The 14,006-nt window shown below is 43.1% G+C and overlaps 2 protein-coding genes across 2 annotated transcripts in view; one reads left to right on the top strand and one right to left on the bottom strand.

The window, feature by feature from the left end:
• The window catches only part of RAPH1 (Ras association (RalGDS/AF-6) and pleckstrin homology domains 1), a 230,140-nt gene that overhangs the window by 131,600 nt on the left and 84,534 nt on the right, over nt 1-14,006 (bottom strand). The window lies entirely within an intron of this gene.
• On the top strand, nt 1,226-13,229 carry CD28 (CD28 molecule). Its single transcript, XM_005504016.3, has 4 exons — nt 1,226-1,434; nt 7,751-8,104; nt 8,362-8,480; nt 11,325-13,229. Exons 1-4 carry the CDS (start codon nt 1,380-1,382, stop codon nt 11,463-11,465), a joined length of 669 nt encoding a protein of 222 aa, XP_005504073.2. The 5' UTR covers nt 1,226-1,379; the 3' UTR covers nt 11,466-13,229.

Below are 14,006 nucleotides of genomic sequence, written 5' to 3'. Positions count from 1 at the left end.
GAAGTGATACCAGAGCACTATTTCTTGCACTGTTTGGTCTATGTTTGGATGGCAAGCAGGTGTAGAAAAATGAAAACGAGCAAAACTAGATCATCTACTGCCAAAATATGCCAGTGTTTCCAGGGGCTGGGAAGGCAGGCAGAACAGCCAGCAGGCCTAGGGAGGAAGGTTTCTGCTTCTAGGAGTGAGGAGAGATGGAGCTTCCTGAGGGGCCTGAATTGGCCACTGGGAACTTGGAAACTGCTTTTGCTTCTGCCATGATGGGAACAGCACACACATGTATGTACTTGTGGTAAAGAAACAGCACTGCACCTCTAGGGAAGTCCATTTCTCACTGACAGAAGCAACCCTGCAGAACCCCAAACACAAGCACCCATCTTGCAATGCAGGGACAAGAGTCCCTATTTTTTGGAACAACCCCAGCTTCTAGTATAAGTTGGGGAATGACCTATTAGAACTCAGTGCAGGGGAAAGGGACCTGGGGGTCCTGGTGGACAGCAGGATGACCATGAGCCAGCACTGTGCCCTTGTGGCCAGGAAGGCCAATGGTACCTGGGGTGGATTAGAAGGGGGTGGTCAGTAGGTCAGAGAGGTTCTCCTGCCCCTCTACTCTGCCCTGGGGAGACCACACCTGGAATATTGTGTCCAGTTGTGGCCCCTCAGTTCCAGCAGGACAGGGAACTGCTGGAGAGAGTCCAGCGCAGCCACCAAGATGCTGAAGGGAGTGGAGCATCTCCTGTGTGAGGAAAGGCTGAGGGAGCTGGGGCTCTGGAGCTTGGAGAAGAAGAGACTGAGGGGTGACCTCATTAATGCTTATAAATATGTAAAGGGTGAGTGTCAGGAGGATGGAGCCAGGCTCTTCTCGGTGACAACCAGTGATAGGACAAGGGGCAATGGGTACAAACTGGAACACAAGAGGTTCCACTTATATTTGAGAAGAAACTTCTTCATGTTGAGGGTGCCAGAGCCTGGCCCAGGCTGCCCAGGGAGGTTGTGGAGTCTCCTTCTCTGCAGACATTCCAACCCGCCTGGACACCTTCCTGTGTAACCTCATCTGGGTGTTCCTGCTCCATGGGGAGATTGCACTGGATGAGCTTTCCAGGTCCCTTCCAATCCCTGACATTCTGTGATTCTGCGACTCTGTGCTTTTGAAAGGCGGGCTCCCACCACCCTGTAGGTGTTACTGAGCTTTGCAGAGGCAGCTTCCTAAGGCTCAGCTCACCAAACGGTTGAACTTCCTGCTCGAGCGTTGCCATTGCGGCGGTTTCACTTGGCTGTGCACCGTGTGCTGCGGAGGGAGGAGGAGAGAAGCTCCGTGAGCAGCTGGGGGTGCAGCCCGGCCCGTGCTGGGGGTGGGGACAGGGCCCACCACTAGCACCATGCTCCTGGGGGTCCTCGTGGTGCTCTGCTTCATCCCCGCTGCTGATGTGACAGGTAACAAACCTCACCACATTTCAACCCTTTCCACTGCTTTTCCTCAGTTTGATCGTCAGGGTGGAGAAGGTCTAGTATAGCTTATAATTAATTTTGCACAAATTATTCTGTGTTTGGATGAGAGGGGACAGACGGAGCACACTGCTGAGATTGCACATGGGTCAACTCGATACAACTAAGAGGCTGATTCTTTTCCTGCCACAAGTATTCCTCCAAGATTTGACCTAAGAGTTTTGTTTTAATTTGACTTCTTTTTAGATGCATTTGGAAACTGCACGCATAGATAGAGGGGGGACTATTTCACCCTTCCCCTGGGCTTTACCAACTGGCTCACAAATGTGAGCAGACCTGGTGCCTCACAGAACTTGCAAATAAACAGACTAAAAGCAGAGTTGCTTACTGAGCTCAAAGATGGAAGTACAGTAATTGCTGGGTTTCTGCTTTTTGCATTGTTTAGTACTTTATTGATAGTTACTAGATACCTAGCTTCTTTCTGAAAAGATCTTCAACAACAAAAAAATGTCTGTTTGTGATCTGGAAATCCTAACTCTTAGCGGACCTCTCTGAATCTCCAGTTGTTGTGGCTGATGGTATTTTCTCTTGGAGCTGTCTTGCTGATGCAGTATTCATACATTCAGAGTTAACGTATCTTTCCAAGGGCTACATCAAAATGCAAAGCAAGGCAACGGATGATGGCTTTTGCTAGGATAATCTTGAGACAATTTTTCAAACCGCTGGCCTGTGAACTGCTGTTACTGGGCCTTCTCCAAATATCAGTGTTCTGTATTTTACAGGGAAGTAGCAGATAGGAACAAAAATCCGTTTTCCAGTACAAATCTTTTCACATATAGAACATCTTTGAAGAGGTATTTTTTCAAATATGAGAGATACTATTGAATACATTTTTTCCTTATTTCTGCCTTATTTTACTACAATTCTTTTAATCAATGAAGGCATTGTCATTTGCATGACACCACGATCTACATTTCTTTAACAGATCATAGGCTTTTTCTTCTTTGTCTTTTCCCATATTTGTAACTCTGTGTTTGCAATATAATAATTATTTCCGCAGCGGGCCCCTGGGTTGTCATAGAATACACTGATTCCAGGAGGGGATAAGTATCAGCAGTGGGTTAACAGTTTTGAAAACATTTCCATGAGGTGTGAACAGCTTTTAAGCAACTCTTTTGAGTTGCAACGACATAAAGCACGGCGTGTGTTATCAGACAGAGGGGATATGCCATGACTCTATAGACATGTATACACTCTGCATGAAGAACTTGAGTTTCTCCAGTAGCTTCACTGAGACTGTTCAACTGCTCAAAGAGAAGCATGAGGTCACTTGCTTCTCAGAGCTCTTATCTTTTTCCCATATCTTTTCTTCATCTCATCATTTTGATTGAGATGATTGATCCTTAGCACACGGAAAACACTAAGGCAGGTCATGACCCTGCAAGACTTCCTCAAGCCACAAAGTATATTATAGACCTCAGGTATTTTGTTTAGGGGAAAACATCAGAATTTGGCCTATTCTGCTGATGTTCGACTGTACCAGTCAGTGTCGCAGGTTGAGTTTGAATCATGGAAAGGGACTTCCAAGATCAGTTTGCTCATTTCCATTTTGCAGTCACACTAATATTGACAGAGTGTGTGCTCTCCCCTTTTTGCTGGCTAAATAACTGCCTTGCTCTGGTCTGTCAGAAGGGTAGCTAGATCAAGTTGCCTGTGCTGTGTATTTTGTGCAATAAGTAATATACGTGGGTTTCCACTGCAGCGTACCACAAATGACCTCATCTTTTTACTGCCCACATAACCTTCTGCCTTATGGTTTCTGAGTGTTAAAATCAACCTCTAACCCACTAAGGTTACCAGAATGCAGAAGATGTATGAGGCAAGGTTAGCTGAGATTTGGATGACAACATCAAATTCTTGTTTAGGAAAAAAAAAAGAATAAATCCCAAACTGCCAAGAACCCCCCTGTGCTCACCTGGGCTTTATGCCCCAAAGTGGGAGAGATTGGCAGAAAGCAGGAGTATAATCACAAGAGGGGGCAGATCCCTCCAGCTGCGTGTTACGCACACAGCTGGCTGACCTGAAACCAAACTAGAAAAAGGCCTTTGTATCTGGGAAAGAAGAGTAAAGGTCATTGAACAACAGACCATCAGCAGCCAAAATGGAATAGCTTTGTATGTCATATAGCTGTGTGTCTTTCCATTTGTGGACTAAGTAAACTCCTTTCAGGTTTTCCCCTATGCCCCCAGGGACTTAAGTGGGCCATTTCTTCACTGTGCTTATAGAAATCCCAACTTATCCCAGATTCCTTTCTCTGGCAAACAGCTCCTTGGAGTTAACCAGCATGGAAAAGAAAGAAAGGAGAGTACAAAGTATTTTTAGCAGAATGTTTTTTTCCAATAGCTGATGTTGATTCATGGAAAGAGAAAGAAAGGAAAGAAAAGAAAAGAATGAAAACAGAGAAAGGAAAGAAAATAAATAAAAGAAGGAAAAAGGAAGAAAAGAAAGAGAAAGAAAGAAAGAAAGAAAGAAAAAGAAAGAAAGAAAGAAAAAGAAAGAAATAAAGGAAAGAAATAAAGGAAAGAAAGAAAGGAAAGAAAGAAAGGAAAGAAAGAAAGAAAGAAAGAAAGAAAGAAAGAGAAAGAAGGAAAAAGAAAGAGAAAGAAAAGCCTCAAAATAGTTATTTCCCATACTTTGTTGTCTCTATTTCATTTTCTTGGCAAATAAGAAAGAAAGAAAGCAAGAAAGAAGGAAAGAAAGGGAGAGAGCGATAGAGAGAAAGAAAGGAGGAAAAAACTTCAATGAAGTTTTGCTTGCATCAGGAGTCCATGATGAGAGAGTCTATATTTATGGCTACAATATATGGATGGTACTATTTTTTCATGATACAAAAAACCTCACATGTGATTATAACAAACGTCTAGCATGATAAATAAGGTATAAAAAAACTTAACAAACATTTAGACATCTTACACATCATTGCCTATAAATCCTAAGATCCCAAGAAAGATTGCAGACGGTGCACACTGACTTAAACAATTTTACATTTTTAAACTTCACAGCTTTTTGAAATTGTAGACAATGATTTTTCATAACTACCATTTTCTTGGCTGGGTAAGGCCAAGATATAGATATTTATTACTATGCAGCATGACTGAACACAGCTCTGGAAATGGTAATCACAACCCCATTTAGGGGAAAGCATACACTAATGGAAACACATACTAGATGTTTCAGAGTTTCACCATTTTAACAAACCCAAAGTGACACTTATGAGAAAAACTGTCTCTGTGAAGGCAAAGGCCACCTCAGCCCATGTTTGCTCGGAATGGTCCAGATCCTACTAAGAATATAATCAAATCCTATTCAGATCACAAGCGAAGTAAGCGATGTTTGACCTTACTCTGTTTTCCCCATGAAACTAATACACATTTTGACTTTCTTCCATTCAAAACCAATCTGTCCATCATGCCCGCCTTGCCCTTGCTGCCACTGCAGCCCAACCCATCTATGTGCTTCTAATTAGTTCCTATGAATGAAAAACCAAAGATCTCCCTCAATCAGTTTAGATTTGAACTAGTAGAGCCACTTTGTGAACATAGATTTGGGTGCTTAGCTTAAATCATGAAGGAGCAGTCTCTGTTTAATGATCGACAAATTAACCTTTCCCCATTGCTCAGCCATCCTGCATCCCGATACGAGCAGCGTGGGGCTGGGTTACCATCCCAGACAGGCTGGACCGTAAACCAAAAGGTGGAAGTAAGCTGAAATAACTTATTTTTTTACATGTGTGTGTCAAAAGAAACTAGTTGCCAATTAGCACAATATCATAGCAAGGACATAAGTAGTCCAAAGATGTACTTAAATAGTGAAGCTCAAGGCATGAAGCTATGGACTAAACATCAGGAGTCCAGATTAGCTGACAGCAGCAAAAGGCGGGGGTAAGTCATTAGGGTCTGCAGTTGGCAAATGAGTCTAAGTAACACTTGAGGAGGGTCCCTCAGCAATGAGATTTTCAGTGTTCTTTGTGTTTCCTCTGGCCACAGCAAAAAATCTGATCGGGCTGAGCAGTAAACATCCATTAGTTCTCTGCAAGTACTCGCCGTCAAAAACAGGCACGCATTTTTCTGAAGCCTAATGCTTCTGCGACTGGCTGTTCCAGAATGCCTATTTCGGTGTAAACACTGAGACAGAAAAATTCTCTTCTGAAGGTGTATTCAGTCCCTGTGACTGAATGGTTGTAGTGGTGGGCACTACTGCAGTGCCTATGAGAATAACTCTGTCTCAAGTGAGATGTGGAGAATTCTGCTTTGATAAAGGTTAAAAAATTTTACCACAAACTTGCATGTTGCCACTTAGGCCAAGGATCAGTTTTCTGGCCAACAAAAATATGATCAAATACCTTGTCTAAAGGGGTGGAATCCAAACCTCACCCGTACTAGAATGCCTTATAAGCCAATGTGAGAGCTTTTGTCGGAAAATGCTGATTCGATGAAACCGAAATGTTTTGCTGAAATGTCTTCATTTTGATGAAAACTCACCACAGGCAGCACCTCAAGTAGAAACCTGCCTTGTCTGTTATTAATCTGCTGCTCAGTTCCAGGATTCCAAGATATGTGTCTCTTTCTGCTGGAAAGTCTAGAAATGCTCATCCTTCATCAAGACAAAAAGCTTCACCGTGTTTGGTTTCCCAGCAAACACGGGATTTCAGAGCTGTGACAAGCTCTGCTCCACCCCACACCTAACTATGTTCAATAAAGAGACCCAAGGATGGACTTCAATCTTTCTTAGTTAAGACGAGGCAGGAGAGCATTCCCCATCTCATGTCTTCCTGCTCTCATGAGAAGAAAGGGCTGGTAAACAAGACTTTCAGTGAGAAAATGAACAGCTTCAGCAGTTCTGTGGGTTGGGCTGGTAACTGGAGAACGTGCTGGCTGTGGGTTGTTTTTACTACCCACACCCTACCACTAGTCCTGGCCACCTCCTGCATCTCTGTGTTTACTTTACTCCCTGGATCAAGTCCATCCCAAAGGAGTATCCTACTCAAGAGGATGGGCTACTCCATCGGGTGCAGGTGCGAACACACTAAACGTAGCCAATTTGTCCTAAATCTTTTTAAACATGGTGACTTACTCGTGTTTTGGGCATTCTGGATCTGGCCTCTTTCCCACTCCATTTCCCTTACAAGCCTTTTTTAAGTCTCATCACACGGATTAAGGAGAAAGAACACAGGTTTTGCAGCAGATTTTGAAGACAAGAGATCTGATTGTCATTCTCCCAAGCACAGCACTTCTCAGGGATCTATAAAAGGCTACTAAGACTTCATTTGAGCTGAGCTTGCACGAAGACTTCTGCAGTCATACACACACAAAAGGGTTGTTGTTAGCTCTGGCAAATTCCTAGCTTAAAAGCTAAAACTCTCTTCCTCTTACTTGTGGGTCATAATTTTAAATGTAGGGCTTCATTTATACAGGATGATTCTTTTTTTTGGAAGAAGTTGTCTTTCAGCATAGTCCTTGCAGTGTTTCCGTGTTTGGCAGATGGTAGCACAGAGATCTACGTGTCAGAAAACATTTCCTGTTTATGTATCAGTCCAGTCAATTCAAATTTAATTGTACCTCCATGCGACATTTTTTTTTTGCAGGCCATTCAAGTGCTAAGTGCCAACGCAGTGTCAAATTAGTCAGCTCCCAAGTCCTTTGAGACATTAAGAATCTACTACAGCTGCTAGCTAGAGAAATGACTTGCTTTACATTAAAATGATGGCAGCTCATGCTTTTAGTGCTCACTGTCCAAGATCCAAATCCTTGAAATGGCTCAGCAAATTCCACCTGCAGACTCTTCAAGTCTGTCTTTTGATTAAAAAATAAATGTATAAATAATATTCTTATCTTACTGCTGGACAAAGCATTTAATTCACAGCATTTTCACTTCATAATGTCCCCAGGGAATCTGCTTGCTAAGGAAAGGATGGACTAAGGTGGCCTTATACATACACACAGGGGCACACATGCAGAGTGGCCTTCTGAGCCCTGACATTAAATCTTAATCACAGGACCACTTTGGTACTACTGTTCAGACTGCAGAAAAACACTGTTGACCTCACGGTCTCCCCTAGTGACTATGTAATTATTTACAGAGAGGGGGATTGCTGCAACAAGAGCTCCTGTGAGAAACACGGTGGTTCCGCAGGGTAGAGGTGATGTGGACGAGAGCTGCATGGGAGGGTGGGTGGTTCAGCAGTTTCATGCTGTATTTTATAAACAAGTGTTTCTCTCACTTTCTCCCCTCCCCTCCCTTCCAGAAAACAAGATTTTAGTGGCTCAGAGTCCTTTGCTCATTGTAAATAACAAGAATGCAACTCTAGTCTGCAACTACACATATAATGGAACAGCGGAGGAATTTCGAGCTTCGCTGCACAAAGGAACAGACAGTGCAGTTGAAGTTTGCTCTATTTCATGGAAGACGACCAAAAATAGCAGTAACTCAAATGAAGAATTCAACTGCCAGGGGATTCATGATAAAGACAAAGTCATCTTCAATCTTTGGAATATGAGTGCCAACCAAACTGACATCTACTTCTGCAAAATTGAGGCCATGTATCCACCCCCATATGTCTACAATGAGAAAAGCAACGGGACTGTCATTCACGTGAAAGGTAAGCGGGGAAATCTGTGTAGCTCAGTATCCTCCCTATCCACACACCCTACGTGATGGCTTGAGGCAGTTTGTTTCCTAAAAAAAACAAACAGTTGGGTTGCCTGGTAAAGCGAAATTCCTGCTCCAGATGTCCTGAAGAAGACATCTTAAAATGATGATGAATACAAAAGGTGCACTGGAACAAGGAGTTAATAAGCAGAGATTGAGGTTTTTGTTTTCATGTACTGAAAGTTTTCTTTATTCTTTTCCTTTAAGAGACACTGATCCAAATACAAGAGCCTCAGTCTACAATTCCTTTGTGGATTATGGTGACAATGACTGGAGTTCTTGGTTTCTACAGTATGCTAATAACAGCAGTTTTTATTGACTACTGGGTAAGAAACTACTGATTTCCCTTGCTCCATACGCTCTTTGTCCCTAGTTCATTTCTCAGGCTATACTTGCCACGTTTACCACAAACCCCCGGACACCACTCACTTGATGATCAAAGTGCTTCTTCACCCCAGCTCTACCAGCACTCCCATGCTATGCCCCAAAAGAGCTGAAACACCAGATGCTCTCCATGTCCTCTGCAGTAGAGTCCTAAAGCAAATGCCAGTACCAGCAGTGCTGGGACACTGTCCCTGGCTCTGCCCATTGTCCCTGTCAGGGAAACCTAGCCCTACAAACACCACTGGCAAAACTCTTTGAGGCTATGCTGACGGAGGGAGCTCACCTACAGTAAAACCATCTTTAGGAGACTGTCAGTTGGTCCAAGACCATCTGCACTGGTATCTTGTGCCTATCCAGCAATTCCCTCAAGTAACCTCTATTTCTGGCAGCTTGACTGCAAGGGAATAGAAGCAGCAGGATCTCAGTGGTCCCTCGCCTGCCTCTGTACATTAACCCTATGATAGCTGAGACTTAATGGCTCATTATTTTTCTTTCTGATCTCTCTGGAGAATTGGCTGGCACAGGTCCCATCCAGTTCTGCTGGCTGGAGTGAAGAGAGTGAGGCAGAGGCAGCAGGACATCTTCCCAGACGAGTCTTAGCATCGTGATCTCCCAGAGCTCATTTACACTGCACACTCCATGTGGGAAAGACCCGAACAATGAACGCAGAGAGCTTTGTTCCTGCCTTTCCCCTGGATCTTTGTCGTTAAATAGTGATTTTCAACACATTAGGCTGTATAAAGGGCCCAGAGTCCCTGACAGGTTAAATGTGGCACGTGTACAGAAAGACACTCTCACACTTGCTCAATATATATTTCTAATGGGGAAAAAAAGATGGGGGGCAGGGGCAAATGGGGCATTGCCATAGGAAAATGGGAAGGCAAGTTAAATAGTCCCTCTCTGTGCCTCGGATTCCAGCAATAGCTGCTGGTGTTGCAGGGCTGTGCCACAGTGGCTGTGCCCTGATGAGATCCTGTAGCTTCAAATCCATCATTTACAACCTGAACCATTTTCTGTCTGCTGTATTGGTTTGGTACCTAACAGCAGCCCGCTGCACTGCTAACATGTCCTCCCCAGCAAGAGTGACAGGGCTGCACCGCAATGTGCTGCTTGCTGCGTCAGTTTTTACCTGCTGTTGTCGCTGCTGGTGGTGTTCTCCTGATAACAGGTGCTCTGAGTGTGCATGTATTCAGAGTGTTGCTGAATGTAAATACAGCAGCCTAGAAGACATTATGATTTCTAAAAAAAGGTCCTAAAATACGACACTTGGCAACCATGGCAAGCCTGTTTCTCTTGAGCTCCTGAAAGCAGCTGAAGATTTGTCCGTTTTCATACAGTTCTGCCTTCCCTGAAGGAAAACCGCTTTCCTCTGCAAAATGAGACGTTTTTGATCCTGTAACAGTCCAGCATTCACTCATACTAGCTAAATGTCTTTCTCCATGCAAATTTACCTCTTAGGTGAATTGAAAATCCTATATTATGGAGATGAACACATAAGGTAAAGCTTTTGCATCTAACGATTTATATGCATCGACTGTACTGTATGGCCTAAGCAGTATGTAACTTACATTCAACACGGTGCATATATGTAACATTAATACAAAAAAGCTTAAAATGGTTCACAGTAACTGCCCCACAATGCACATCCAGCGTAACTCAGCCATCAGATTTTCTAAAGCAAACCTCCTTCAACTCCACTGCATCACAAGTATATTGCAAATATTACGGGTATATATGTGCAAATATATGCAAATGTTTATATGCAAATATGTACGTACATGGGGAAGAAATTTCAGTAAAAAGGAGATTGCAAAAGAAGGCATGATCAATATTATAAGGAAAAAGCACGGAAGCACTTTACCTAGCCCCTGATCGATAAAGCATTACGCTATACAAAAACACCAACCTTGTGCAGAGCCTGCAGCAGCCAGAGGTTCAAACACTGCTGGAGCCGCAAACTCCCTCTGTGATTATAGGCAAATTATTTCACCTGTCTTCTGCTGGGCTTATTTCTGAAAGAGACAATGCCTCTCTTGTCTCACATGGGCATTATAAGGCAGGGATTCAACAGTGGAAATGAGATTTGTGGGGCCCAGATAGTGAGACAGATAAAAGATTAACATCAGCTCTGATTTTTTTGCCCCTCAGAACAACATATACATTGTGTGTTCCTGCTGTAAATGTAGGCAAACCATGATCCACGCAGTTTGGGCTGATTTTTCCTGCTCTTATTTCTGGTTGAGTTAAGCTAATTTATTTTTTCCTCCTAATAAATGAGAACAGCCTTCACTGCTCAGACTGTATCGTTTCTGCTGAGTGATTCCACAGCTGAGAATGGACAGTGAGAGGCCTCAGTTTGCACCCTTGGTTTGCAGCATTCCTCTGCCTGGAGAACCAGCACTGCAAATCTCTCAGCAGATAAGACAGAGCCTCACATTCAGGTTGGGCAAATTCCATAGATTATTTGATGAGAGCATGTGTTCTAATTCTTCTGTAAATGTATTCAAACCTCAGGCTGCCTTACAAATTTGCCTGCTTCCCTGAACCAGGACTTAGGGCCAGAACTGTCAGTAATTCATATAAGAGTTGGGTGAGATGATTAATTCAAAGAAGGAAAAAATAATCAAATCCATTATTAACTTTTATCAGGTCTTATTACCAGTCAAACCCCCTCTCTGCTCAAAGGATCCCTGTTCCCTTTCTTCTCCCTTTCCAAGTGTCCACCCCAGGCGGGACAGACTAACTGCAGAAATGTTTTAACGCTTCTCTTCCCCCTTTTACCACAGCAAAAATCCAAAAAGAACATGTACCATCAGAGTAACTACATGAACATGACTCCCCGGCACCCGCCGTACCAGAAGAACAAGGGCTACCCATCCTATGCACCAACACGAGACTACACGGCGTATCGGTCCTGGCAGCCGTGAGACCCACCAGCAGCCTCCTCTGCTCCTGGGAGCTCACTGGCTCTTGGATGTGGAAGGACAGCCTCTCCTTTTTGAATGCTTGTCATTACTGATCATGGATAACTCCACCATAGCAAGTATTGGCTAAACGTTGGTATGCTAAAAGAAACAAGCAAACTGACATTAAAAGGGAGGGGAAAAGTAAAAAAGGATTGTTCACCATGATGGCTGAAAAAGAGATACAACTTGAGGGTTGGCCGTCAGTAAGACAGAGAGATGGCATGAGACCTCAGAGCTGGCCTCCTCCTCACATTTGTGGTTTGGGTCAGCCGTTGGGAGAACCAGAACTTCTGACATTTCCCAATAACTGGTGCCTTAGATTTAACCCTTAATTTCCTTTATTCTGTATGTCTAATCCTCAGAAACCCTTGTTCCTGTTAAATATGGCAAAATATAAAAACAATAATATTTTCTTCCCTACAAGACCAGGGCACAGTTTGAAGTTCAAAACACATGCTTGAAAGAAAGAGGGAAAAGTCAGCCAGATGGCATCCAGGCTATCAGGCTGTGGTGCAAATGGGCCATCAGGACGAATCAAGGCGATCAATAGAAAACTACTAATCCCTCAACATGTGAGTCCTTAGGCTGGACACTTTGTAAATGTTCATAAGGCCATTTGAAGTCATGGCCAAGCAACTCCACAGGTGAGAAAATAATCAACCTGAAGACAAAACGAAGACAAGCAGCAGCAGAAGAAAGATCTGTTGTCATCATGAAGAACCCCAGCTCTGTTTTGTTTGCCTCCTACAGCGAGCGAACACAAAGTCATGCGGGGAGCATTAGAAGACACAGAGGTCGGATTTTGAAGAGAGCTTTACTTTCATTTTTGAATTTTTGTTTCTACGCAAAGGGTGTTTTGCTAAGTCCTCCTGAAAATTCATGCACATCTTCTGGCACCTCGGTTGTACCAGAGCTCTTTTGAAAATGAGCAACTAAAGATCACTTGAATTTTTTTCCCATAAGCACCCAGTTTTGGGGGTGTGAGAGGGTCCTTCAGTCCCACCATTGTGAATTGGACCTGAAAGCGCTCAGCCACGTTCAGGGACTGCTCTGGGCACTCCAATGAACTTTGCGTTGACTGGAGGTTACCTCTCTATCCAAACATGTTCTTCAGGAATGCTCCATGCTGGAGTAGCACAAAGTCTTCGGCAAAACCTTCAATCAAGCATGTTTACATTAACAAGACATCCTAAACTGCAATCAGGGTTGTCTTGCTATAAAATCCTGTTTCATTCTGAGGAGATGAGTTTTATTTTATAGGGACTACTGAATAAACAATTAAATGAAAAATCCATATTCCCACCTTGAAATAAAATGGGGACTGTACATTTACTTTCCTTCAAATTGGGATAAGATTCTTTCTGTCTTTGAGGGGACATGGCAAAAGCAGATATGTAGAAGTGTGGCAACAATCTGCTTTGACATCTTAACCCAAGAAAAAAAGCTTTGGCACTTCCAAATTACTGAGTTTGCTGACTGGGCCCCAAACCATCCATGTATTCTAGTGCAAATGTAAGGTGAGATGGCAAACGTATATCAAAAGCATAAAACAGGGTAAACATTCTTTGTTTAATCTGCATGTGTATATATTTTAGGTAGAGATGTATCTACTTCATTATATCTATATTCCTTAGAGTTTTACTATACTTTTTGCAATCTCCTTTTAAAATTATTAAATAGATACAATAAATTAAATCCTGAATAAATGCATTAGGCCTGAAGCTAGTCAGAGGGAAGTATTACTTTCTAAAGCAAATGCTGGTATAATTTGCTTTCCTTCCCCTAACGCTTTTGTAATTTCCATATTTAAAACATTCTGATAGCTCCCAGGACATGATACTGAAAGTCAGGCCTGGAACATCTGGAAAAAGTATTAATTTGACTGACCAAAAAGAAAGGGAGATACAGGGAAACATCCTAAACATATAATGAAAAAAATGAGAACAAGGACAGAAGAGACCCCCGCACAGTATTAAAGTGGACGTCACCATTACATTAAAGCCCTGTAGGGACACAAATTACAGACTGTCGGAGGTGAGATACCAGTAAATACCTTTTACCCACCACTGTAAGGGACTAAAAGAAAGTGTTTGCAGATAATCAAGCCAGTTAAGCCTGGAGTCTGGCTCTGCATATGTGGATTAGCATATACGACAAACAGAGCAATTCTAATTTATTCCATCTGGTCTTAGGCAATACATAACATGCCAGGACAGCTCTAGCCCTCCCTGGCCCTGCCTTTGGGGTCTAGATGCTGTTTATAGGATGATGTAAAGAGAAACCTCCCTCTGTTGCTGCTTCAGACTTGGAAACTGGCCCTCATGGTGGGCAGCGAGAGATCAATTGGGTTTTCTGCCTTGCACACAGGTCTTAATTCAAATGCAAATACAATCCTGCTGAACAGTGATTTCATTTTTCATCCCCCTTTCCCCCACTTTTGGATCTCAGTGTCCAAGGAACATCTGAACGGCAACCAACATATGTTGCAAAGGGTCAGCCGAG

This window comes from Columba livia, chromosome 7, assembly GCF_036013475.1.
Source record: "Columba livia isolate bColLiv1 breed racing homer chromosome 7, bColLiv1.pat.W.v2, whole genome shotgun sequence".
NCBI classification, from domain to species: Eukaryota; Metazoa; Chordata; class Aves; order Columbiformes; family Columbidae; genus Columba; species Columba livia.
The sequence above is the reverse complement of the archived record's forward strand: the minus strand, read 5'-3'. Positions and strand labels throughout refer to the sequence as shown.

Bases quoted from the DNA above. Each gene is read 5' to 3' on its own strand.
- CD28 (XM_005504016.3), top strand. From the start codon at position 1,380: ATGCTCCTGGGGGTCCTCGTGGTGCTCTGCTTCATCCCCGCTGCTGAT. The intron at 1,435-7,750 runs GTAACAAACCTC...CCTCCCTTCCAG, and splicing joins CCCCGCTGCTGATGTGACAG to AAAACAAGATTTTAGTGGCT. The intron at 8,481-11,324 runs GTAAGAAACTAC...CTTTTACCACAG, and splicing joins CAGTTTTTATTGACTACTGG to CAAAAATCCAAAAAGAACAT.